The 27425-nt window shown below is 46.1% G+C and overlaps 1 protein-coding gene and 1 long non-coding RNA gene across 2 annotated transcripts in view; both read right to left on the bottom strand.

The window, feature by feature from the left end:
- LOC128306316 (uncharacterized) overlaps positions 1-26502 on the bottom strand; it is a 39361-nt gene extending 12859 nt beyond the window's left edge. The window contains 11 exon segments of the mRNA XM_053043779.1: positions 5842-6052; positions 8143-8634; positions 8964-9270; positions 9801-10370; positions 10491-10736; positions 11569-11660; positions 11743-12944; positions 13022-13276; positions 13356-13469; positions 26280-26466; positions 26468-26502. Coding sequence (XP_052899739.1) covers positions 5842-6052; positions 8143-8634; positions 8964-9270; positions 9801-10370; positions 10491-10736; positions 11569-11660; positions 11743-12944; positions 13022-13276; positions 13356-13469; positions 26280-26466; positions 26468-26502 — 3711 coding nt within the window.
- Positions 26503-26594: 92 nt separating this feature from the next.
- Positions 26595-27425, bottom strand: part of LOC128306317 (uncharacterized) — a 35004-nt gene continuing 34173 nt past the window's right edge. The window contains exon 3 of the long non-coding RNA XR_008287587.1: positions 26595-26798. This is a non-coding gene — a long non-coding RNA (uncharacterized LOC128306317). The remainder of the gene's footprint in view (positions 26799-27425) is intronic.

Below are 27425 nucleotides of genomic sequence, written 5' to 3'. Positions count from 1 at the left end.
TATGATGGGTTGAGTAAAATTTATCGCAAATGTTAAATTACTGCAGACAATAATGAATGTTTTATATTCTTAAACCTGCCATGAAACAAATCAATCGGTATGAACGTTTAGAGTGTTCCATGAGAATTATTAATAATCAATAGAAACTTGGATAAACAAGATCTTTGTCTCAAGCTCTTTAGGGCTCGCTAGTCTGATAGGCAAGATAAGAATTAGCTTTCATAAGCAATTGGAATTCCTTTATGCACACCTTCGTGTCCTTCGTGTCTGCTGCGGAACCTTACAACAGTGGAATCATATGATGTGTTTTTTTTCGCTCCTTTTTCTTTTTTTGGCGGTGATAAAGCGAGGAAGGTGATGGAGTGTTTGATTGAAAAAAAAAACCATGAAGCTCTGTAGGAATGTGGGGTGAGATGTCGAAAGCTACGCTTCCGATTGCCTTCAAGCACTGGTGGGTTCGTTGACGTGCACGCATCAAGGTCCCCCCCCCCCCCCCCTATACCCAAAAGTGGGAAGGGGTGGTGGTGGTAGCCGATTTTCTGGCGGTACGGTACAAAACGATACGCAAGACGCACCAAAAAAACAAACCCCACCCCCCCATCCGCCCGTACGCATTACGAAGAGGGGGTGGGGTGGGTGGGTGGCTGGGAGAAAATATTGGCGATGCGCGCACAAGACACGAACCCTCCCCCCGAAAAGTAAAACACAACAGCAGAAAGCAACGACAACAACAACAGAAAAAACTACGAAACAACCGATGGATCAAAGTTCAGTTCGAGCAGCGGAACAAGCAAGATGCAGGTGTAGGTGGCTGCTGGAATGGAAAACAAAAATATAACGCGCGAATGCATTCACCCCCCCTTTACCCTGGGGGCTTACCAAATAAATCGGGCAAATTTTCACTTTCGTGTAATGCTTGCTTGGGGAAAACGGTGGCGAGACCCCGTGATATAATTTTTCGAAATCACCACCCCCCCATCCGCGGTACGCACTGGAAGGCCTAACACAGGTGACCTACAGCCCTACAGAGTGCGGCACAAGGAAAGGAGATAAAAAAACGCGCACACTCACAAGATAGCGGCATCGCACATCTGGGCATGGTATGTGCATTCGCAGCGAAATTCAGCAGCACCGGAAGTAAAATGATGAGACGCATAAATTCATACGCTCGTGCACAACACACACACACACACACGGTGACAGCTGTGTGATCGCATCGGGCATAAGGGAAGTGTGCTGTGGCAAGTGATGAAACCACCCACCCCCCTTCCACCCCTACCCCCCAACAGCCTAGTGTCTTCTTTCTTTGATCGTGCAAATGTTAACAGCACACCCCTCGAGAGACAACGCCCTGCACAAACAACGGGTGCCGGAAGGGGAAGGTTTTGATACGCGATTTGCATACGCAAGGGCTCAACACGTTTCCCATCACTCCCTCCCCCTCCGCTCCCATTTCAATCGGATCCCTTGTCGGAATGTCGGAATGTCGGAATCCCATATGAAGCGTCACCGACAGTGTCGAATATGGGGGCCGGGAAACGGGGCACCGTGCGAGTAGCGGTGAAGCGTTACCAAATATGAAGGATGGCCAATTCCAAACAAGGACAACGGTGGACAAAAATTCTTCACCAATGATATCACACTAGCGGGAGCGGGAGTGAGAAATAGTGAAATGCCGTGCTGTGGTAGTTGAGTTAAATTACATTAAACTATTGCACGTTTTGTTAGCAACGAAAAGTGTGTTTTTTTGCGTGTGGTCCCCCCAGGAGAATAAACTAACGCACGTAATAAAGTAAAGGATACTATCAATAATGAAATTTTTAATTAACCACTGATGGAGTCGCATGGTTTGCGGTTGGTTGCAGATTGGCTATTTGAATGTTGGTAGATGTTTTTTTGTTCGAATCACACACACACACACAAACACACACACACACAAACGATATTTTGAAAGCAACAATCTACAATTCACAACAAGCGCCAACTGTTTCACGCGTATGTTTAATCGTTTTTCCTTTGTTGGTCAAAAATAGCAAACACTAACGCTTGTTTCTTCAAACAAGTGTCTTTGATGCATTGCATTGTTGCACTGGAGTAACCAAATGCACTAACTTAACGCGTAAAAACCACCTCAATTAATCCACCGACAAAATGGGTAAACACTGCCAATTTCGATGACGATTTTCCGCGCCCGCTAAATCACTGTACCCGCGCTTGGGAGCAAAAGGCTCCGTTTTCCCGGCAACAAATCCCTCCCACTGGGTTCGGGCACTGGGTCAGGTGGGAGGGTGGTTATTCGGGGGGGGTTTTTTGTAAGGGATGAAAGGAACAGATGGAAAACAGAAAGGATTGGATAGAAAAGGTTTCGGTACGGGTACGGAGACGCGTACGCGACTCGAACAACGAGTTCGAACTCCCGCTGCGAGCTGTTGGCATCGGAGGACTGAACACTATGGCGCACTGTACGGGTGTCGGGATCGACCAGCAATAAAAAAAAACACACACACCCCTTGAGCACTCCGAACGGAGACTCTCCGCTCGCAAACTCTTCGTCTTACGCCCCAAACGCTCGTTAGGTTGCGTGAGTGGAGAGGGAAACACAGAGAGTACTCAGCCAAACCCAGTGTCGCTCACTGGGTAACCGTTAACGCACAATGAATATTGGTTTTACTGGTTCAAACATTCATGCAGTGGAGAAAATATTCCAAAATGCTCAAACAATTACCATAGGGGTTTATAAAATATTTAAAAAAAGTTAATTATTGGTAATTAAAGTTGCTGGTGCCGTGACCAGGATTATATTGGTATTTGGTATTAGAAGGAAGTTAGTAGCATTGTTCCATTGTGGGAAGCTTCGTGTTGTTTGGATGGATGTATAGTTTCATTATTGAGAGGTTTGCAACCACCCACGGGAAGATAACCGCAGAAGAAATGATGAAATCTATCGGAATGTTTGAAGGAATGTAACATTCAGCATGAATTGCTTTCATCGCTTCTAGTTTAGTTTTTAGTACCTTTGTGTGCGTATGGGTGTCTCTTTCCTTACTATCTCTTTCTCTTGCTAGTAGTTTTATCTTGTTGAACATGCAAAACGGTTCCCCAAGGACATTACACATTAATTACGCTGTGCTGTTTTAGCATTGCCGTAGGTCAGTGCTGATTTCAATATCCCATATAATGGAATTCTATTGTATTCACCACAATGTTCCACCCAATTTTCTACGCGCGTTGGCATAACAAAATACAAAAAAAAATGGCAGAAAAACCCTTACTGCCTTAAGAAGTAGTAAGAAGTAAGAAGCTTTTCCTTCAGTCTCCCCTTCATCTACTTAAACACCCTTTGCCACCGGAACGCTTCCCGCCAAACGTTGGACCATTTCCTTTCTGCTGGAGAAAAGAGAAAAGTGGCAGGTGGGCCCCACGAATAGATGCGACTTGTATGTGACCGCGGCACATGTGAAAATTCCCCCGTAAAAAGAACGCACAAAACAAAACAACCTCACACACACATTTGGCCGCATCTAAATGACGAGGTTGCCATTTGTGCCGGGTGCCATGTTTGGGTGTTTGCGAGCGGAGCGACGCGCGTGCACTCTTTCTTTCTTTTTTGTTGGGGCTTTTCTTTGGTTTTCTTTTCGCCCTCTCCGCGTCAACCCCTAATCCCCCCGGTTACCGGATCATCGTATGCGCGTCGTTATGGAAGTGAAAATGCCTAATTGCTCCGATTTTTATGCGATTCATCGCCACCCGAAATGCTGCCGCATTTATGTATGTGTTTTGGGGTTGTTTTTTTTTGTTGTTGTTCGTGGGGGAAAAAGTGGGTGCGAATGAGGAGGGGGAGGGAGAGGAAATTTCGGCAGTCGAAAAAAGAAAAGGGAAACGATGTGCGGCACAACATTGCATTGGGCACTGTAGCGAAAGATGAAGCAATGATAGATGAGCATAGATGTGCGCGTGTGTACGTATGTAGGATGGATGCAGCTGGGAGAGAGTGAATATTTAAAGAAGAGCATTAGAGCGTAGAGGGAAAAAGGTAAATTGATCGATCGGCAGATCGTGATCGTGATGGGCAATGTTGCAACTATTGCTACCCGGTGGAAAACAAATTGATGTACAAAATAGCGCGCACACACACACACGCGCACACACACATCAAATGGAACGTCTAGCGAGTGAGTGATGTGCCGGAAATGTATGAAAAACCAAGTCAACACCCGCACCACCCTGTATCGCGAGGGTTGAAACGGGTGGGATTGGAAAAGAGAAAAGGTGCTATCAAAATTCGAAATGAAAAGTTTTTTTTCCAACCTTCTCATGTTAACCCACGATAACGCTTGGTCAAAGCGATGGGTGGGGAAGGGACAGGGGAGATGAGGGGGGAATGTGACCCCGCGCATCTGTCCGTGCAAAGTGAAGATAACAAATTTCAAGTGGGTAGGCACTGGACACGGCGACAAATCGGCAAGCCAATTTTTCGGGGCCTATCGAAACGCTTTCTGCACACGCACAGTCACGGCACACGAGCGGCAAGGGTGGCTGTGGCAAAGGGGGGGGGGGGGGTTGGGGGAAGGGGGGTGGGGGCAGTGATTAGCAGCGATAAGTTTCCCGAGTGGCAAGATCACGGTGCACCCTTGCATTTCCTTTCTTCTTCACTTTCTCCTACCCCTATTAATCCGTGCCGTATTCATGGTGATCGCAGGGGAGTGTGAGGAGGGGGGGGGGGGGTGGGGGGTGGAACGCTGACATGACCTCACGTTCGATGGTTTTCCATACCAGTGGCGGAAAACAACAACAAGTAAAATGGATGTTGTCCGAAAAATAAAACGTCAAAGTTTCGTCGCTTATCGGCCGTTGAAGTTCTTTTTTATTCGGGGGCTGAACTCGTTTACCCTTATTGCTTACGGAGCGTTCGACGCGCTGGATTGGGAAAACTGTGCCCCAGCACGCATACGCACGTTGCCATGTTGTTGGTTGCGCGCCATTGCTAGCACAGTTCAAATCAATTCGATTCGAACGACTCACTCGCGGCCCAGGTCAGACCCATCAGGGGCGTTTGGCACCAACGCATTAACGCTAAACCGTTAGTGTCACACACGTTTATGACGTTCGTTAATTTTTTATAGTCTATAAAAATATTTTAATCTTCATAATATCAATAACACTGACCCGGTAGGTCCGGTAGGGATAGACGGACCGTTCAACCTTTCACCGGTACGGTTCCCTGCGCGCAAGATTGCAATGGGCGGTGGTAAGTAGTGAGTCCGTCACGCGGACCCGTTCTTAAATGCAACCCCGCAAGGGTTGTTTGGGGGTGGGTTTGGCAAGGAAAAGAGAATTATCCGCAACTGGCAATGGTACGGGCGACCATCCACGGTTTGATTAATTTATGTTTATTATTAAACAGTTCGTAAGGATTTCTTCATCGCACGTGGGTTCGGTCGCGTATGGCCCGTTTCTTAGCCAGACACCCGTTTTTAATTGAGCAATAAAACTGTGGCCAAGTATTAGCATGAAACTGAGATTTCAAATAAAACGTTATTGAAAGGGAAACAGTAAACGGTCCCGTGCGATGGCATGAGGGTGTGACATAAGGAAGCGGTAAAGGAACCTTTGCCATATTTGCACTTTCACTAGCGCGTCTCGCTGCACACTGTTGGAGATTTTATTCTGGGTGAACAACAGACGGTCGTCTGTTTTAATTTGTTCGTTTGTAAAATAATGCATAATAAAAACGGCCCATTTGTGGTTTAATGCAAATAATAATAATAATAACCCACCTCGCTGTAAATTCTTGGGCGGAAAACAAATTCTAATCCGGTACAAACAGAACAATATCCTTACCTGGTTCGAGTTCTTGCCTTCGCGCACCAGCGTCAGCTTCAGATGGTGACCGCGCAGCTCGGCATGGATGGTGCGCCAGCTACGGTCCGCCGACCGCTTACCGTCGATCAGCGTCACCTTTACGTGCAGCTCGCCCTCGCGTACCAGCGGCTCGGTGGTATCGGCCGCCCCGTCCCGGAAGTGTGCCAGTGCTTTCGATTTGGTACCATGGCTGTGCCCGGAAGGAGAGTGGAACAGTTAAAGGTGCAAAATTAGAAATCGGTCTCGACCACTTTGACAGCTTCCATGCATGACATCTATGAGAGCATAACAACAACAACACCAACAACAACAATAGCAGCACACACACACACACACACGCACGCACGCGCACGCGCACTTACGCAAAAAAAAATAAATCTACACTCTCACACCATAAAGGGATATGGGATGAGCGATGTATGCGATATGTTTGAGACAGGTATGTAGAGAGAGAAAGAGAGAGAGAGAGAGAAAAAAAAACAGAGAGATAGCGAGGGGAACACCATACTGCGGAAAGAACCGTGAGAAAGGAAAGAGGAGTAAAAATGGTGGAAATTCGAATCCAGCACCAGTGTGCCCATTTTGGGATGGAGTTCGAACCTTTGTCCACAGACAAAACCACACCGACACACACACGTACACACTTAGTTCTGCACAAAAAAAAAACCAAAAATTTAAAAAATTTCTAACTAACAGAATGGGAATGTGAGTGTGAATATTTGCTTTTGCATAATTATGGTGTCTTAATCCATCGCATATGGTACGAACAACAATGCAATATAACACAATGTTGCGATACGTATTGTTGAGATTAAATGATGGTGATTTGTCAAACGGAAGGGCCTTGGAGAGGTAATGTCTTTTAATGAAGAATACAATTTCAGAATGTCTAGGTACACGAGAGGGCAAACGAACTTTGGGAACTCTGAAATGTGAGTGTGGAATGTGGAAATGTGAGATGTCTTTTAATGAAGAATACAATTTCAGAATGTCTAAGTACACGAGAGGGCAAACGAACTTTGGGAACTCTGGAACAGGACCACAGACTTCCGAAATATCAAAATAGGTCGAAACGTTCTGTTAGGCGAATAAGGAATTAAGTTTATACATTAAATATGGAGCACATCTCAAGATATACTAAGCGTATTGCAGGAACTTTGGGTCAGACTTCCCAAAACCCAACAAAGTTTTCCAGTTTTCATGATGGTGAAGATGTTTTAGATACAGAAGCGGATCTTTTCCGAATTCTTCCCTGTTAGGAGCGCAATTTACATCTAACATGCCCAGTTGATCTGATGAGGTTAACTACGAGTGAAAGGGAGCAGAGTGTGTGGTCTTCTACCGATGCAGTGTAATTGGTTCAATAATCGCGGTACATCAAACGATGTTAATGCCGTACGTTGCCTCAAGCGAATGTCTATCGACCCGGTCCAAATCGAAATCGGTTTCAATCGAATGGATTTTGGGGTGCAGGACTCCTGCACGGACAGCGTATTAACCTTCGTATTAACAGTCTCGTAAAACGTCCGTCGATGGGAGAGGCGAGCGAAGTGGAGTGGTGGGTTTAATGTGACAGCTCAACGGGCGAATGTCCATGCGTCCGTTTATATGCGCGTTTGCTGTTTCTTTTAAAGCTAAGACCATCCAGTAGCTGTTTTTTTTTACGATCGAAAGCGAAGGAGGTTGTAATTACACGCAGTCTGTACGCAGTTAGTACATTGGAAACGAGCTAGCCGCGTTAGCGTTTAATCTTAGCGTGAGAACACCATGAAGATGACTTTATCTGGTATTTCTTGAGCGTAACGAGTTGAAATACAGCAGAAGGATAGGTTGTGAATATGAGTTGATAGATTTAAGGCTGTGTTGTGTGTGTGTCTGTGTGATACTGGCGATCTAGAGCAGGGATCTCCAAACTGTGGTCCTTGAGAGCCTTCAGGCTCTGCGTAAAATGGACTCCCAACTACGGCAAAGTTTGGAGACCCCTGGTCTCCAGAGTATGAAGATACTTGAATTTGTAAGAAGAATGTCGTATATCCAGGTTCCAAGGATGAAGTACGAAGTCAACAACTATACAGTGAAACGTGTAAAATAGGACATCCAGGGCAGTTTACAGCGCGATCGGGAACAGAACAGAATCAAAACACACACACACAGACACACGGGAGAGTCATTTAAAAAGAAAAACATCTATCAACAACAACAACAACAACAATGTACGAGCGCATGTACAGGTGCGGGTGGGTAATAGACTGATCGGTCTGGTAGGAGGGATGCGCGAACCTCTGGGCGAAGAAGTAGTTGCGTGTGACGACACCGCCCGCAGTGGTCGTGGTGATGACGTGCAGATTACCAAGGCTGCCCGCCGCCCCGAGCAGCCGCCCGCCGGTTCCACCGCCGAGCGGCGTGGTCGTAACGAGGGAAGCCGAACGGCCCTTGCCGACCGTGGATCGTGGCGGCCGTGGACGCGCCACTGCACCCGCGCGGATCTCGTCGACATCATCGTCGTCGTCGTCATCGTCGTCGTCATCGTCGATGTCCGCGTCTACGTCTGGTTCGTCGTGGTGGTCGTGCGGTCGGGGTATGGGGCGGGGTCGTGAACGCTTTTTGGAGCCGGGTTCGGTGGACGGGGCGGACGGTCCGGGTGTATGTTCGGTTTCGGGGATGGGTGGAAGTGGTGACGATGCGGCCGAATCGGATGACACCGGATCGAAGAGACGGCGCAGCGGCTGAATGTTGGTGGTAAGACGAGGCCTTCGCCAAGGACGATAGGCACTGCACACACACACACACACGCGCGCGCACACAATTACATACACGATATACAAATACACACAAATGTCACGTGTATTGGAATAAAAGAAAGAGAAAGAGAGAGAGAGAGAGAGAGAGAGAGAGTGGGAGAAAGTACCAAGGAGAGAACATGTTGGTGAGATTGGAAGACTTTTTTCGGGGAAACGGGAACCGAAAGACCGACGGGATAAGATACTGCACCGGAACCGGAAGTCCACTTCTGGACGGGGCCTTTGCTTTTTACCACTCTACGTCATCTACGAGAAGGAAGGTAATGTCGTTGGCTTCGCCGATAAACGTGGTGTGCCTACCTCTTGAGCTGCTGCGGTTGCATCTTGCCGGATGATAACGCCGAACTTTCGCTTCCCCCATGCGGAACCGTCGACGGCAGACCGGGCGATTCGATCGCCGGTGGTTCCGTGGCGTCGGTGTCCGGCGTATCGGCTGGTGGCAGCGACATTGGACTGCTGTCCGCGTCGCTTTCCAGCATCTGGAAGAGATTATCGTGTGCGGTCGCCCGCAGGTACGAGATCCGTCGCATCTTCCGCTCATCGTCCTCCAGCAGCAGCGGATGGTGCGGTTGCTTCTGGCGCATCACCACCGCCGGTACGGAACCATCTGTAGGGCAAACAAGAGCACAGGCACGGGATTAGAACGGTAGGCTATGATGCGTTCGTCTATGCGTGTAAGTAGGTTTTGAAGGTTAGATCTGCGCCCAGTGCATCGCTCCACCGCATCGCACTGGAACGTTGTTCATGCAACGACGTTAGAGAGTAGAGTTGTAATCGTATTGAAAGCGAGCAACAGTGAACACTCTGGAGCTCTTTCATGAAATTCATCTCTTCTAAGTACGGCATTGGTCAACACCTTCAAGTTAGTAGACATGCAGCGCAAAATACGGTTACAAAGACTTTTCTGCCACAGCCGCGAAGTTAGGTGTGAGAAATGGCAGTTCGAAATGGGAAGATGATTGTTTTAACTCGATGCAGAGACGTCCATACTTGACGTTTTGTTATCGTTAGCAAAAGAAGGCGTCTGTTTGTGTGTGTGTATTAGTACGTTAAAGAACCAAATTAACAAAATGAAGGTGACGAAACACACACGGGCTCAGTAGGGTTTGAAAGCGACAAAGATAAAAGTGCGCCAACCTGTGCAAAGGTTGAGCGTGGTGGGACGGATCGGGCCGGTCCCATGGCGGAAGGTGGACGGCGCTGTTAGTGTCGGTGTTGCTGGCGGTGCTGACGCTCCTGATGCCCCCGGACCGGTGCTGCCGTGGCCGGCCAGATGCTCGAGCGTAACGAGATGCGTGAGCGGTACGGACGAGGTAGACGTGACGGATGACTCTACCGTGAGCGGTGAGAGTGGTGCGAGCGGTGGCGAGGTAAGTGGCGGACGGTGCAACATCTCAATATCGCCACCGACCGCACCATCGACACCGCCTTCCCCATCGAGGAAGTGACGCAGGTCAACGATCGTCTGGTTGCGGTGCAACAACTTCATGCGCATCTGCTCGGTATCTGCCGCGGACAGTGGATGGTGGAGCCGGTGGGCGGCAGCATACGTGCGGGCTGGCGGTATCGGGCGTACCGTACAGCCGGTATCACTGTCCGACACCAGCGACCCGATCGAGTTGGTGGACGAGCTGCCTGCTAGCGTTGGCGCACCGTGCGCCGATACCGATCCCGTTGCCGATGGTAGCGGTCCTTGCAACCAGAATGCTGAACAAATTGACCAATTCACATTGCGACCCAGGGGACAGGGGAAGAGAACATCAATCATTGGTACAGTGGGTGCCCCCACCCTCAAACCCCCCATCTCGTGCCACGCGGTAGCTTTACCTGTCGAGTTGCGGACAGCACTGCGGTACGAATCGTCCCGGATCGGCTTCTGGCGCAGCATCGCAACCGGTGGCAGCGGCTCCTTATCCTTGTCGCCAGCATCAAACGAGTCGGTCGTCAGCAGTGACGAGCTCGCGAGCGAATGTCGTGAATCGCGCGTAGCGTTTGACTCCACCGAGAGTGACCGCAGACGTACCGGCGTTCGCCGCGATTCCGAATCGGAGCTAACCGAGCGGGGCTTATCCTCTGAAAAACAAAAATATGGAAACACAATCGACGGGCGATTTGGAGCATGAACTTTGCGCTTGTTGTAAGTAAATGTAATGGTTTTAAAACTCAATAAATGTTAAGAAATACGCCGGGAAGTTAATGTAGTACGTTAAATTTGGGCTAAATACCGTGGTTTCAACTCACTATTGAATAAATCTTTGAGTCTTCAGCAAATGTCATCTAATAGTTGAAGAATTTTAAATTTTCCCATCATACAACTGTTTAATAATATGATCATGACGCATGAATATGACTACTAATATGATGATATTGCTTGGTTCAACCTAAAATTTCAAAAGCAGACGGCTGTTGCTGCTTGTCTAACATCAAAGACTACTGGATAGGTAGAAGCTTTTAACCAAACTCAAATAGAAACAGTTTGGGAAAAGTATTGTACGTTATGAACCTTTACTTTCAATACCCATAATATAGGTCTGATCTGAGTCTTTAATCTGGAGACCTTCAAATCTACATCCAAGGGACAAACTAGAGCATATGTAGCGTAGACTTTGAAATTGCGCATTCCTATATTATTGCTCAAGAACCATTACTAGAAAGTACATCATTCTAGGGATTTTGGATATCCTCCGAATGTTTGATAATTAAAATAAATAAAGAAACTGCTTCACGTCTTTAAAAGGTAATCCAACAATGGAGTTATTGTTGAAAAGAATACTCAGAAACCTTCCTATAACATGATGTCTTGAAGACTTCCTTATCTTAATTTCTTAAAACTATCGATATGTTCCTTAAATCTCTCCTCTTTATGCATGCGTTGAAAGAAAGCGCACAGAATAGTCCTGCTTACCGATCGATTTCCGCCAACCCGTACTTTCGGCCTTCAATTCAAATTCTTTCCTGCGCACGGCTACATTCGGCACGACCTGTTTCGTGTTTATCCTGCAAAAGAAGTGTGCTTGCGTTAGTGATGGAGGGGGGGGGCACAACACTGGGCTCAATGTCCTTGCATGCGAAAGCTTACCGGCTTAGCTCACTCTTGTACAGGTCCATCCGATCGATGCCCTCCGGCGACAGTGGCCGGCCAGACTCGAACAGCTTCGCCTTCTCCGAGACGGCGTGCATGCTGTGCGGGGACAGCGGTACCGTGGCCGCCCCGGTCGGTGACGATGGTCCCGCGGTCGTCGTGATGGCGGCCGGTGCAATCGCAAGCGATGGTGGCGCCGACTTGGGTGGCAGCTGAAGCGAACCACCGATGCCGCTGGTGAAGAAATGCTCCCGTATAGCGGACAGCTGGGACGCATGCTCCCGCAGCATGCTGGTGGAGCTGACCATCGGTTTCGTGATGGTGCTGGTGGCAACCGTTTGCGACGGCGACGGTGTGGTTGGGGACACGTTCGACGATGGGGAGCTGGTCGGCGGTGAGGCTAACCCGCCGGTCGGTTTGTTCGGTTCGGTTGGCAGCCCGAAGCTGACCAGTGCCGAGCTGGTCGTGGGCGCGTTGAGTTGCGCCTGGCTCGGCGGCCACACGGACTTCTGCAGACGGTTCGGACGAGCGTAAAACTCGCGCTGCTGCACATCGTGCGCGGTGGGCAACCCGTTGGTGGGTGGTTGAACCGTTCCCATCGGTACCAGGGCGCCCTGCATCGTGGCGGTTGGACGACGCAGAAACTCTTCCTTCTGCTCGAGGCTTTTGCGCAGCCGGGACATGATGGCGCTGTCACCTTCGCCGAGCGGTGCGTAACCCGCATCGCCCGTTACCGGCAGCAGCTCACCACTCGCGTCCTTGCCGTGCAGGGACATCTTCTGCAGAAACTGCTGCTGCTGCTGCTGCTGTTGCTGATGCAGGTGCAGATAGTGCTGCTGCTGCTCGTACGGCATCGCGACCAGCTTCGAAGTCGACGGTACCATCGGCTTCTGCAGATGCGTCATATGGTGCACCATCGGTACGGCTGGATGGGTCAGCATCTTTGGCACTTCGGCGTGCACAGCCAGACTCTTCGGTCCCGGCTGCGGTGCACCGACATTATCCGCAACGATCTCCTGCAGCGTGCTGTACAGCGATTCCTGCTTCTCCTGCACACCCTCCACCGTGAACGGGTGCGGTGGGCCCGGTTTCGTCTTGGGATAGGCACCGGCCGCCATCCCTACCGGTTTCGGTGCGTACGGTTGCTGCGGTTGCGGTCGTTGGTTCGTTTCCGGGTTGTGAGCGGTTTCGCTAAAGAACTGCGAGAGTTCAGAGAGAGAGGAAAAACAGGGATCTTGTTAGTGCAGCCCCCAGATTGATGGCGTCCGTTGCTTACCGTTTGTAAGATATCGAAATTTTTCGGCACAACCTGCAGGGTGAGCGTTTTCGGCGTCTGCTGGATGGTGGCGACCACCTGCGAGTACGGTATGGAGGTAACCGGTACGCCGTTCACTGCCAGCAACCGGTCACCCTCCTGGAGGCCGGCCATATGGGCCGGGGTGTTCGGGTGCACCTTCTTCACGAACACCGTGTCCATCGGTTGCGAAAAGTTCAACAGTCTCGCAGTAGTCAGCGGATTGTTCGTCGGATCCTGTGGAGTAAAGCGAAGGAAGTGCGTTAAACATCAGGCAGTATCAGCACATGGATTGGCAAGGACCGTGACAGCTTACCGTGAGAGAATCCGGTGGGTAAACGATGAAATGGCGCAGCGTGAAGCCGAAATCACCATTATAGCGGTGCAGGATGACAATCCTCGGACCGCACACCTGACCGGTGGCGATGATCTGACGTACGGTTAAAGAATAAAATTGATATTAGCCAGTAGGACTTGGACATTGGTTTTTGACAGCTGTCAAAAAATGGTTTTTAGAAACAAACGTCACTTGGGTTAAGATGCTGTTGGAGTTATGTAAGTAGAGAAAGTTAGGTACATTCTTTTACGTTGTTGTGTAAGATACTTAATCAATTTCACATGCAATTATGACAATTATGAGCTACGATAACGTACATAACGAGCATTGTATGATGACTATAAACTAAAGAAATGCTAAAATAGATTACTGATTAAGACACTTTTTTTCCTGAATCCTTTTCCTTTTTTCCTGAATGAGAAGAAGAAATGTAGCAAAATGCAACAAAATGTTAGCAATTGACAACAACTTTTCCATAGTCTTGGCGATCGACTGATCGTGCTCTCTTTGATCAAAAGTTCTGACAGTTTCTGTCGGTTTTGTTTCAGGGAAGTTGAGAGTCTCTGGCAAATGTTTTTAACCGTACCTTTAAATTGCTGTAGCCCGATGATTTGGGGGGAGATTATGTGAGGTTATTTCTGGATGTCTATCTGTCTAAATCTCCATCCTTTATTTTGTTCAACTATTCCCGCGCTTTATCATTTTTTGTCGGAGTGTTTTGTTTTTTAAGTTTTTGCTAGTAGGTCCGACTTCTCCAGGGAAGTCATCTTTGATCCCGAATTTCACCATTAAGTTTCGATTCAGGTTAAAAACATCTCTGATGATCTGTCTGAACGCCAGATCAGCTATCTCTGGAGGATGTTTGTTTAGCTCAGGATGAGAAATTACTACTCTTTCGACTGAAGGTCTTCTAGGACAGAGTCTGCCGTTTATACAAAGTATTCATAGATAAATTAAGAATGATTGATAATTTCTTAACTTGAATTTCTCCGTTGAACAAGGTATCTTATAGCGAAGCTTTGGCATGTACTTAATTAACGACATCTACTTCGATCGATTTCAACACAACACATGTTGAAATATTGAAATTTGTAAGCTACAAATACACTACATACACTATCCATACAGACAAAAACAAATGCTATTTTATAAACTATGACATTTCAAGTTCGCCGAGCAAATGATCAACCCTTGAAACGTTCACGACCACGGCCATGCTGGAAGGGAAAGGAAATACGATCGGCAACACAAACGGGTAGCGGCACCCGCGGTTCAGAATAAAGATGCATTGCAATCCACACCCATGGTTTTTTGTTTTGTTTGTCAGATTGTTTAGATTTCGCATGTGTGGTATGTTTACAATTGCTTGTTTTACTTTGCCGCAATAACACCAAACGATGTGCCGGCGTGTGGCGCTGCCACAATCATTAAAACCGTTGGTGCGAATTGTATAATAAACATTTTGCAACGAAAAAAAAAACAGCCCTGATTAACGGATCAACACCGTGAAATTACACTCGTGCATTGCACGGACAAATCTGCACTGCACCTGGGGAGGGGGGAGAAGAAAGATAATTGAACCCAATTATCTACCAATCAAAACAATTTAGTGTGAAGTTGAGTGGAAAATATCAAACGGCAAAGTAACGAAACGATGCCAACCAGTGTGATGGAATTTTGTCTTTTACTGCACTTTTAAAAACTATGTACTTTACTTCCCCACGCAAAAAGGGACTGCAACGAATATAGAACGATTTAAATAAAGCGCAATTACGTTACAGGTCCAATAAACATTGCGCGCAAAATCATTCTTCTCCACACCAATAATTCGGACCCCGTCGTGGATGTGGTGAAATGTAAATGGTACGTCATGTCACTTCACACGTTCCTTCGGAACACCGCAACGCGGTGTTCCTTTAAACGGTAACGTAATTTCGTTGATTTTACCGCAAAGGAAAGACTGCGCACGCAGCACAAGCGACGAACCCTGCCAAATAAAATTAAATCTTCGGCGCGCAATATAATTTCACTGGCAACGACTCAATTGCGGCAGACGGTGCGAAACTATTCGGTTACAGCTGAGGGTGAGGCAAACGAGAAAGAATAAACAAAGCAAAACTGGTGTGTAATTAAAGGAAACATTAAAGGTTTCTACAAATTTCTCTACCAACACCGTGATGAATGTGAGTAAAGAAACACCACAAAATAAACTCCAAATCGAAGCACTAATTAGACTCGCGATGCGGGTATCAAAAGGATCGGTTTCGTTTTATTGTTGTGTTGAAAGTTATTGCAATCAGCTTACAGGTTTAGCATATGTTTCAACAAACACATTTGACTCGATTGTTCGTGTGCGAACGTTTTGTGCACTGACGGCATTAACCACCGGGGCCGTTAAAAAAGATCATCCCGCTGTATACAGCCTCACACGAGATTGCGTCCCGCACTGGTTCATTCGTCCCCTACCAAGTCCCGGGTTCACCGTTGACGGTTAAAGAAGGGCAAAGACGGAAGCTATTCTCGTGCGTCGCGCAAGATTTTACGACTTGTTTAAAAGCGTGTAAATCATGCAATCTACGTTTTAATATTTTATTGCTTTCCAACAGCGTCCGGCTACATTCGGTCGGTCGGTCGGTCGGTACGGTCGGTAAAGAGATCGACAATAAATCGAAGGACACTGCAACGAGTCAGACGAGTGCGCTCCAACGCACACTGGGCCGTGTTTGGAACATTTACTTACATACATTTGTGGAACATTTAGCGGGATAAAAATGATGAACTGATTATTTTTATGAAACCATAAATCAATTTTCGTCAATTTAAAACTTTCTTCTTATTTTTAATTGTCAATAAAACTACCGTCAAATTATTCGTTTAGGTTGACGTTTTAGTGTGAAAATGGAATTAGTTTAGCAATTAATTTAACAGTTCTCCAGTAAAACTTTAGAGTTATGTTAATTATTACAGTATTTTTTTAAAATTGTTTTCTTATTTGTTTAATAATGTTTAAGTAATCTTAATAAAAATCGCTTCAGGAATTGCCAATGTTCGTCAAAATTGATTATTATATTCAAAGATTTTTTCCAAACGTTTGATTTTGGAGTAAAAATAATAATACGATAATAGATAAAAATAAGCAAACTTTTTGACATTTTAGTAGAAAATTTTAGCTTGCATAAAAATCAAATACTCGATATACTCTTAGTACGGTTCCAATTTTGCGAGGTTTCATCCTTCTATATGCCCAATGTGCAACATCCGTTTATTTATTTTCTCTCCACACAAAACAAAAGATACAGCCCGGATAGAGCCCGTTTGGCGAGGGGGTGGGGGAGGGTAGTGTTGGGACGTATGTGTGTGTGTTTTGTTTTCACATAAATTTGTCGAGCGCAGGCAGAGCATCTATAGCATGTGCACACTTTACGATGCGATTGTTTCTCAATCACTGCGAACGGATGCTTAAAGGATCGTGTCATGACATCGGTCGGACAATGGTTCGCTTGGGTAAAATTAAACAAAAAAAAAAAAACAAAGCTGGACAACTTGATCGCGCTGAAATGTTTATGAAGGCAAGGAAATATTGCCAAGGAGTGTAATGTTATAATTTAGAAAACAATGCCAATGCAACATAAAGTCGTTGCCGGCCTAGAGAGTGATAGCTATTTTTACAATATAATTACTGTTTTTTTTTTCTTCGCTTCACCAATCTACTACGCGTCACGTAAAGAGCAAACGAAGTTTTAGCACTCTGCCAAAGATGCATCCTTGCAAACGGGCCCACGCACAGTCCTACGTACGAAAACGGAACGACTATCGGGCTGTAGCTTATTGAAAAATCAGGCGGGAATAAAATTGGGTCACGCCTGGACCGTGGCCACCCCATTCACCGGCGCTGGTGGCTGGACTTGCCCACAAACAACACACGCGTCAGGCGCGACAGCGCGACAAATAGGACCTTGGAAGTCCTGCGACGGCAGCCACCGTTCGGTTGTGGTGAAATTTAGTCACCTCCAAACCCTTTTTTGAATAAAATTCAAGCAAAACCATTGGGGAGAGGCGCTATTGGAAGCGAAGAATGAGCAACGGAAAGAAGCAGGGGTTACGATTGACGCGACAAAACCCACGGTTAACCACGGAAAGCGAACGCACTAAACACACACAGCATCCAAACAACATGCAGAAAGGGAGAATCGGACTGTGGTGTTTTTTTTTTTGTTGGTTTGTCGTTCGTCGTTAGTTTGTGAGCTTGGTGGAGTAATTTATTGTCACCCGGTTCTCGCTAGGCAATAGCAGACGGTACACGGATGTTGCCGAGGGCGGGGGGGGGGGGAGGTTTTCGGATTATGCTCGTCCTGGTACGCTGCCCGCGGTGTGGACGGCATACATGGATTGCATTTAGAGCTAATAAAATGTAAGCTAATAATGCTGAAGATGGTGGTGGAGCGTGCGCTTAGTCCGCTTATGATCACACAACACTAAAGCTTATCGTCGCTATACCTTCCGTGGGCAGGAAGCTAGAAACCGTGGGGTGGGAATCTGATCGCTCCCGCTGCCTCTTCAAACCCGTTGGGGTTTTGGAACTGGTTCCTAGGCGGTGCCGGAGAAGAAGAACCCGGCGTGGAGATATTACAATTAAACCGATTGGGTTGGAATTTTGTCGACTAGAATACCGCAGCGGCAGCAACCGGCCTATTTCTTCTCACCAACCATGCACAAATAACATAACCGGGTCCGGGTGCACTGTTTTATCGCACCATGGACACATGGAAGCCACCACAATCAGAAGCTTAATTATAGGTTCCGCAGCTCCGTAGAGTTGTCGTAAAAATACAAATCAAGAACAAACTCCAAATTGGAGATGCTTAAAATCAGGTTACGGTATGGCGCATTATACCTGATGTGCGATGTGTTTAGCGAGCTGACATCATGAAGTTATGGACAACGTTCAATACGAACTCTCAATAACTGGAGGTATCAAATCCAGTGGCAATTAATAATTCTGGATTGTTCCTCAGGGGAAAAAATTCTAGAAATAAGTGACAAGCAAATTGAGCAGTCTCAGTAACTTCTTGGACAAACATTTCACAATGTCTTTCACGAATTCGTAAAACCTCAAGATGTCACGTCTTTGAGAAATTTTAAAAACAATGCTGAACTCCAGCTCACGAAATCAGGATGTCAAGTTGAACTCGCTATAAAATTCCACAAAAATCCTTGAAACCTATCAAAAGCAGTAAGGCAGTTCTAGAGAAAAGAGAAGATAAAAATCATAAGCGACATGCAGAATGAGATCGTTAGATTTTTTTCACGAATTCTTAATTTCTTGGCGTGCCAAATCTTGCTATGAAAAAAAACACCCAAAAAATCATTCCACTATCGCATTTCGTTTCTGAAACGTGGACCTGCATATTAGCGAACGGAGCAACAGCTTGGAATAATTGTAAATTATTATAATTGCAACAAACATGCATTAAGGCGAAGCAGTTTCAATGCCAAACAGATTGTGCGCGAAATCTGGCAACATTTAACCAACCCAAAGGTACATGCGAAAATTCTAGCGGTATTGCTTCAGAACGTGCCAATGGCCAATAAACTGCAATCAACCTGTCAGCTCGTACTGCCCGCAAAAAAGAAAAACAAACGACAATACGAAACAGATGTAAAAAATTTCACCCTTTTTGTTTTTGCGCTGCACGCCCGAAATGGAAAATTTTGCCAATCGTAGGTTGACGAGCGATTGACTGTTTGATTGCAGATTGAATTTCGTTTGATAGAGAGCGTGTGCATTTCGCACGGTCGCTGTGTTGCAAAAAAAAAAAACCCACTCCCGGTACCTCTTCGTGGCCATCGCGCACTTCCAGCACGCCTTCGCGCTCGGCAATGTAAAACACCACGAAGGCGAATTGTATGTTACAAGCGTCCTGCGTCACCACATACGGCGCGACCGCTGGGTCCACCAGCACGCGGCTCGGTGCCATGCTGTCCAGCAGCTCGTAAATGCGGTTCCAGGCCGTCCGCGTATTGGCCGGTGCCGGTTCGTCTCCGGTGTCCGAGGACGAAGTCAACTCCCGGACCGGTGACGACCGGAGGCCCCGGCGCGGTAGCAACGGTGCACCCGGTGCAGCGGTCGGCACAACCACATCGTAGATCGGTGCAACCGTTTCGTAGATCGGATTATCGCACCCGGCCGGTTCCGGCCTGGCTACCTCGGCACGACGGCAACAGGATCCGCACATACCCATCGCGAACTGCTTGCAGAAGGTTGTCCGACACTTGTCCGAACGGAAATGCAACCCGCCACCAAAAGGTTGGAGAGATTCAAAGGTATAATCGCAAACTCACAGCGGCTGAGCACCCGGGAAAGGTTCGGTAACAGGGTTTAAACCCGGTGGTTGATGCTGTATCGGGACTGGTCCACAAGAAGCAGCAGTAGCACTACACTCGACTAGCACTTGATACACTGAACGCACAGCACAACCGACTGGTGACTGGTGGCACTAAAGAGAGCTTCCAAATTGAAGAACTTTCTTCCAGCTGGGTCGACAATCGACTGAACCTGCTGCGCTACTCGATAGGTTCAAGAACTTCATCCACACACCCAGTGCTCCACATACCCATGTTCCACCCATCTGTTTCATCGCGCATCTCTCTCTCTCTCTCTCTTTCCGCTGTATGCGTGTAGGTATAGCGATGCATCGATGCGCATGTTTCCACCGGGTGTGGGTTCGAATATCAAGCGACCCGCGGGAAACGAAACTATCCCGCGGGACGCGTAACGCGGAGATAGTGTCTATATACGTGTCGCACTCTGGCCACTATGGTACCATAGGTGTGGAGGAATTTTTCTTTTCTTTTATTGTGTGTATATAATTTCCATTTGCCATCTCAGCCCCGCACGAAGGATCAAGAATGGTGGTAAAGAATAGTGAAGCTGCAGTCGCAGTCGCAACACACATCCTACACTGCACAATCAAAAAGGGTAGTTGCTTCTACCCATGCGCACTAATCGCGCTGGGATGCTGTTTTCCCGCGCAACTACAGGTGCTGCCGAGTCGCAGGTTATACTGAGCGCGTATATAAGCAAATATATAGAAGCTTTTTAAGAGAAATAAAAAATGGAAACTAATTTTCCCTTGGCATACCAACTAGAAAAAAATTTGTTCTATAACTTTTTGATGGAAATTTCACTCAATAGTGTTTTATATATTCTATATGACAAATGGAATTAACATTGGAATTAATAAAAATCTATACTTTTGTAAATCTTTACCCATGAGTATGATAAGAAATTTATTGGACTACTTTAATTTAATACTTAAGTTAGAAGAAACTGTTATCATCACTGAAGTTAATACTATTTATTACTATTAATACTATTTATAACCGACGATTTATGGTGTGCTTTATTGTTTTTTTGTAAAATAATATAAAATTTTTTAAAAATGGTCATTCTAATTGCTGAATAGTTTCTTAAATAAGTCAACATAAAATGATTTTTGTAATTGACAACGTTTTGCTTTGTGATGTGTTTATAGTTTTTTGGTTTTATTTTTATATCAAGAATGTAAATTAACATATTGTTGGAAAACAATATACAATTTCTATAATTTGTATTTAAATACTTGAAAAATTTAAATGATTTTTATTACAAAACAATGGTATGGTTTTATAATATTTCATATATTTGTAAGAAAAAGTTCTTGACTATGTAAAACTGCAATTGGGTTTTATGGTTTTATTTTTAAATCAAGAATATAAATTAACATATTTTTGGAAAACAATATAATATTTCTATAATTTGTAGTTCAATACTTGAATAATTTAAATGATTTTTATTACAAAACAGCGGTATGGTTTTATAATATTTTATATATTTGTATAAAAAAGTTCTTGACTATGTAAAACTGCAATGGGTTTTACATTAAGAAAGAGTATGGTTCGTTTAGGTAGCTAAAACATTAGCCCCGATGCACACCCATGCCCCGTTGAGTAGCAAAACTATAAAATTTAAAAATAAATACTTCTTTGAAATCTACTCCGCTTTGTACCCCAGGGCTGCTTTGTGCTAATTCAAATACTAACTTCCTTCACACATGTTTTGGTTGCACTCGGGCAAGGCATTGTGCCCGTAAGGCACTGGGGCGGACACCGACAAACATACGGACGAGAGTGTTTTCATAACCCATTAGCGATCGGAGACCGTCGCCTTTGCACACATATGCACACCCACCGCACCGACCCCCATCTAGCGGATGCAGCCGTGTGCAAAAGTGCAGCACGGTAAGAAACAAAAAAATTAAAAGATCATCCACGATTTCCCCGTGGACCGCGATAATAAACTCCGCGCTGAAGAGCGAAACCCCCGAATTCAACAGGCACGTAGGTGAGCTACTCCGTCGTCGATCTTTCGCGCGCTGCAACCTCTACGGTACGGTAACAAAACGGTTGTTGTTTCTGTAACGGGCGCGCACATCTGCAGCGATTTCCGCCTGCCGATGCCGTACCGGGGCGGATGCGTTGTATGGACAGGGCCCACCATGGATGCGCTGGCAAAAGAATGATTGTACAGCGAGATGCGACCAAAACGAAAAAAAAGACCACGACTGTTATCCTAGGTTAGGTTCGTACAGCGCGAATGTTTTCCGGGTTTTCGTAAGATATCCGGTGCGATGGTTTGGCTTAGGACATGAAAGACTTAGGTCGTATGCTATTGACACAAATCAAAGGGGTTTGAGCAGAATCAAAGTGTTGCTGGTGGACATGAAAGCCGTGCAAGTCGGTTTTTATCAAATTCTCTACGTTTGATTTCAACATCTGAAGATGGATCAAAGCATACTCGATATCAATGCATCAACACATGCTTTGTTCTATCGGGTAGGGCAGATCTAAGGGTCACCCTTTACAGCAATTATATACGAAAAGTGTTCAAACGAAATTCTCGTCGTCGGCAGGGCGTGCATTATTGTACCGACAAGGTTGTAAAATGAAGAGGGCGGAGTTTTGGTGCTACTACCGCTATGCAATGCGCGCTCGAATAGTGCACACGCACCTATTTTTAGTAGACCCAATGGCCTTACACTACCCCGAGCTAAAATGCCAACGAGGCATAGGTAGGTGCTCGAAGGGATGTTTCGGTTTTCAACAATGCCGGATGGTGTGATCCGACTCTTGGAGGGATTTCCTTACAGGAAGAAAACACTTTTTCACTCTACAATCTATGCCGGATAGTAGGTGCGGAAGAGAGTTCTGAAAAAAATGTGCAGATCGATCTACATTCCTTGCTTCCTTCCTTCATCGATTGTTGCAACCCCGCACAGTGCTGATGTAAATTCACACCGGTAGCATGTTATCAAGCCCCATTCCTCATTCTTCTATAGGTGTGACGATCTACTTCCATATCCCGGTTGATAAGGCAAACCACAACAACAAGCAGCAATCGTTTTGTGATGAATTTCTTCACTGATTTCCTCAAGTCTCCTAAGACGATGAGGAATGTTGAGGTGCTATTAGGCAGTTGAGACTTTCAGGGATTTCTTGAGATATTCTTAGAAACACCCCAACTCACAATAAGGGTTGTACTCGGCAAAATTCACTTCCAACCAACACCCACCCGGCCAGAATTGTTTGATTGTTTCAGTATGTTCTAACCTACCTTCAGGGGCGTTAGATGGTACATCGCACTTTGGCGGCATTTGCACCGGATGCCTTCAAACGATCATCCCGTGTTTCTGCGCACGGCACTATTTTCGGTGGTCCGGACGTTCCATTGCCTGGCCCTCTGGCAGCTTTGGAGCAGGTAAAAGCACACACAAAAAAAGAAATATTCCGAGTGGACCGAACGCCCAGACACAAACTAGCAGCGACACAACCGGGACCACTACTTGGTGTTCTAATTTTAATTACTAACCACTTGGCGCGTTGGTGTGTACCAGCGGTGCCTTTTACACTGTTTTGGTGAATGGTGAAACCAATTCTGGAAGAATTTATCGCCAGTCCGGGTGGAAGAACATCTCGTCTGGGAATCCGGTGGTTCAATACCGCCGCAGTTCGCGTATATTTCCAATCATTACTCTGTTCAATTGCGGGAAAAAAAAAGAACATATGCTCCCGGACGTGCACGCGGCGAAGGATATTATTTTTTACGAACCCGAAGCGATAGATAGATTTTAATTCATGCGGGGACCGTACCGTGCCGGTGCCAAGTGACAAAGAGTCGTAAATTGTCACCCGGTGATGAGCCTTATTTCATAGCTATAAAATTGGACCACATCACACGATGGACGGCTACTGTTGGAAATGGTCACATGCATCGACCTTTCTGTCCACTGCCGTGTGCTACTTAGAATGTCTGACACGTGGAGGTTAGAAATTGTTGGAACCTTTGCAAACATCTGTACCGCCGACTGGCGTATTTATATATCTCTTCATTTCGGGTTTGTACAGCGCTCTTCGGATGCAACGAGCTCTTGTACAGCTTAATGTTATGCATTATAAAATCATCCGCTTTAATCAGCCATAATTTTATGGCACAACTTCAAATTAAAGTAACTATGCTGCAATGTTACCTTCCGTTCGCAGCGTGCTTGTGCGATGTTTGGTCGTTGCTGTTGTGATTTTAGCATCACCGGCGGGTGCATTTGCAAGGCTTCCAGCAATGGCGAAACGTAATAAAAGGCACATCCGTAATTGACCCTCTTGATTCTCTTCCATCACTCTACCATTTCAATAGGGCTTCCTTTCTTGGGCCATGAAGTAGGGTTATTTTTATGACAAAAGAGATTTTTGATCAACATTTTATGGTTCGAACGACAAATCGACGAACTGAAGATGGATATCACTTATTATTGATTTTTATATCCGAAGTGAATGACGATGTGAAGGGACCCGTTTTATGGTTGAATCAATTTACTGGTTGTGATTTGGTTGGTGCTGTTTTTTAATGGTTTTATATTCCTTTTACTATTTGCTGTAATTTATCGTCTCGATCTTTATTACCGCCATCGACTAATAATGTGCTAAATGTAATGCAAATAGCGAACATTACGGCGCACAACATGTTGTGGCGAATGTTTCTTTTGTAACGCAAAAAAAAACTGTCTATCAACGCATGACGTGTCTTCTGCTGGAGTGGAAACAGTGTGCACAGAGAGCACCAACTTCCAAACCGACATACACCTGCCCGAATAAGGGAGCGCAATCAAATTACGGTAGCGGCGCGAAAGCATAAACGCATCCGGAAGCTAACCCCCGTTACGCGTACGTACCCTCACCGTCACCGGGTGGCAATACTTCCGCTTCCGCTCTCGCGTGCGGCAGGTAATGATGTAATGGACGTTACGTGAGCCACCATTCTGCAGCGCGACTGTGATACTGTGGTATTTGGACCAGTGGGGAGTGTTTTGTTGTGCTATAATTTTTTATAGTATTATAGCGGATAGTTTACATTATGATGCACGAGCCGCAGCCTGTTGGTGGTAAACTTCATGGGTGGATGTAAATGGATTTTTTTCTTATTATGGTTCCGCGAGAATGATCCCTTAAGTCATTCTGTATGTGAAAATGTCCTTTACGAATCTTTGTAGAATTATACAGCCCGGTACGTGGATTATATGACAGATTCAGGCTGAAAGCTTAAACTTTCTAACTTATGGTATGATCTGCCCCAATGTACGTATAGTCAATCAGACACTTTTAATATATACTTTCTTCTGAAGGGAGAGGACATAGACGGAAAGCAATTTAATTCGGGTGATCTGACATTAGACCTGACAGTATAGTGCAGCAGAAGCAGAAGATGAACATTAAGGACAAAGTGACTTCTTCGTTCCTTAATGAGACCGGAGCAATAGACCAAACTATTTGGAAGTTGTATTAAAATACGATTGTGCTTGAAGGTGTTGGTAAAAAATTTCTTACAGACGAGGCGCAGTATTGTAATCTTAATGGAGATCTACATCCTAACTTAAAGGAACCGGTATACAGGACAAATACGTCCAGTTGGCCACCAAGAAGATTGGAGATTGAAAAAAACTCACGTAGCTGAAGTTAACCAACTACAGCCAGTCCCCGAGATACGCGGTTCCTCTTATACGCGGATTCGGAGATACGCGGTTTTTTGGAAATTTGACAGATGAGCTAGTTTATAGCACAATATCTAAGCAAAAAGGTTCTTTCTAAATTATTGCATTGTAATCTTTCTAAAAATCGTCTGATTCGGCGAATAAATTAAGTGCAGAGAAAGAGGTCGACTCTGTGATTTTGAAGTATAAACGAAATTGCACCAGGGTTCGACTTACGCGGATTTTTCACGGGTTATAGCGGTCCGCTCTGCACTAGAGTCTCTCGGGGACTGACTGTAGTTATTTTTTCTTATGAAACTTTAAGGAATATTTGGGATAGTGGTCACAGCATGTTTTCCGGAAACTTCCGCCTGCATACAGAAGTATTTTAACAGAGAAGATGTTAACTTTGCTTGTCCTGAGCTCTGCCCATCATGTGAAGAAATTGTCTAAGGACCTGAACAAGTAAAACCCCTTTTAATTCTTTACTTCCAAGAGACAACTCTCGAAATTTCTCTGAGACGCATCCTAGGGAACCTTTTCCACCATAACCTCAAACTAAGAGTTTTCTTTAATAACTTTGAGGTCTAAGCGAGAAGGAAGTCGATCGTGATATCCTCTAAAAGCTAGAATTAAGAATCTACTCAGGTTTCTGGCCAGCTGGCGTAAAGTCTTCAAGTAAGGCGTTTTTAAGTATCAAAAATCTGTAATTTAATGCTTGTTTCATGCATTGAGTTAATTATCGATACGAGTTATTTTTTCCTTCACTGTAGAGAATCTACGTACAAGTGACGTTTATAGCAAAATCACACAGTTTAAGCGGGTCGTAATGTCTAGCACTTACCGTGTTGGACGCCGGTTTGGGAATGCTGGTGTGCGACGGCGGTGCTGCAGCCGGGTGTACCGGACGTCCGTGGGTTAGATGTCCGCCCGGGCCGGGGGCCGTGTGGCCGCGGGTCGGCGGCATACCACCCGCAGACCCGTTCGCCCCGGGTCCACCACTATCGGCCATCCTGGTTGACGATTGACGCTGTACCGTGCGGTGCGTTACTGGTACCGCCGGCCATCGGTAACACCGGCCGTCATCTTCGCTGTTGGACAGTTCGTTTCATGCACGAAACCAAAAACAAAATAAACGCAAATGGAAACACACGGCCCGCGTCTCGGGTTTGTTTTGATTTCTGGGTGTGTGTGTGTTTTTTTTCTTTGACCGGAGATGCACCACACTCGCCACAGGACCGTGGACAACTGACGGCGGTCGGTACCTTGTAACTGGCCAGATGCAAATGTCGTCGCGTCGTTTCGGGTGACTTTCGCTTCGCAAAACGTTGCGGCCTCGCGTACGGAACTGCTGCGGGCTGTCCTAAAATGGAAGGAAAAATGGCAAACGTACGATATGAGTGTCGCGTGTCACGTGTGTTTCCGTGCGTGTCGGGGTGTGTGTGCATGACGGTTAAAATTCAATTAATCGAACATTGGGTGGAGTATCCGCAAAGGGGAGCCAGCGCTGGAAGGAGGACCGGAGGACAGACATTTATGGACTGTATCAGTGAGACGCGTTGCATGCTGCACGCTGTACTGACCGACTGGTCGGTCGATTCGAAGGTTAGCAAGAGAAAGGGATGGTAGGCGCGCGAGCGCGAGTGCGCCCAAGTCGCGTGTCCTTGTGGCGACATGTTTGGACGGACGGATTTTGCAGACAGTTGGTCGATGTAGCGAAAGCAAAAAAAAAACGGGGGGAGCAATAAAAATTTCTGGCAATTAGCATTGATAATTTTAAGTAACATTCTGCTTCCTAGCTGCGTGGGTGAGCGGGGAAAGGTGATTTGGAAGCTGTTAACGGATAGGTGACGTATTTAATGCATCCCCTTGTCTGTTTCACACCTGCGCAGTAACGAGTGAGTGCTGTGGCGCTTGCCCTTCGGTGTTAAGCATCAGCACAATCAGCTAAAATAATTGCTCAATTGAGTGGAACGTAAAACAGAAAGAC

This window comes from Anopheles moucheti, chromosome X (genome assembly GCF_943734755.1).
Source record: "Anopheles moucheti chromosome X, idAnoMoucSN_F20_07, whole genome shotgun sequence".
NCBI lineage: Eukaryota > Metazoa > Arthropoda > Insecta > Diptera > Culicidae > Anopheles > Anopheles moucheti.
Note: the sequence above shows the minus strand (reverse complement) of the source record. Positions and strands in the feature narration are given on the sequence as shown.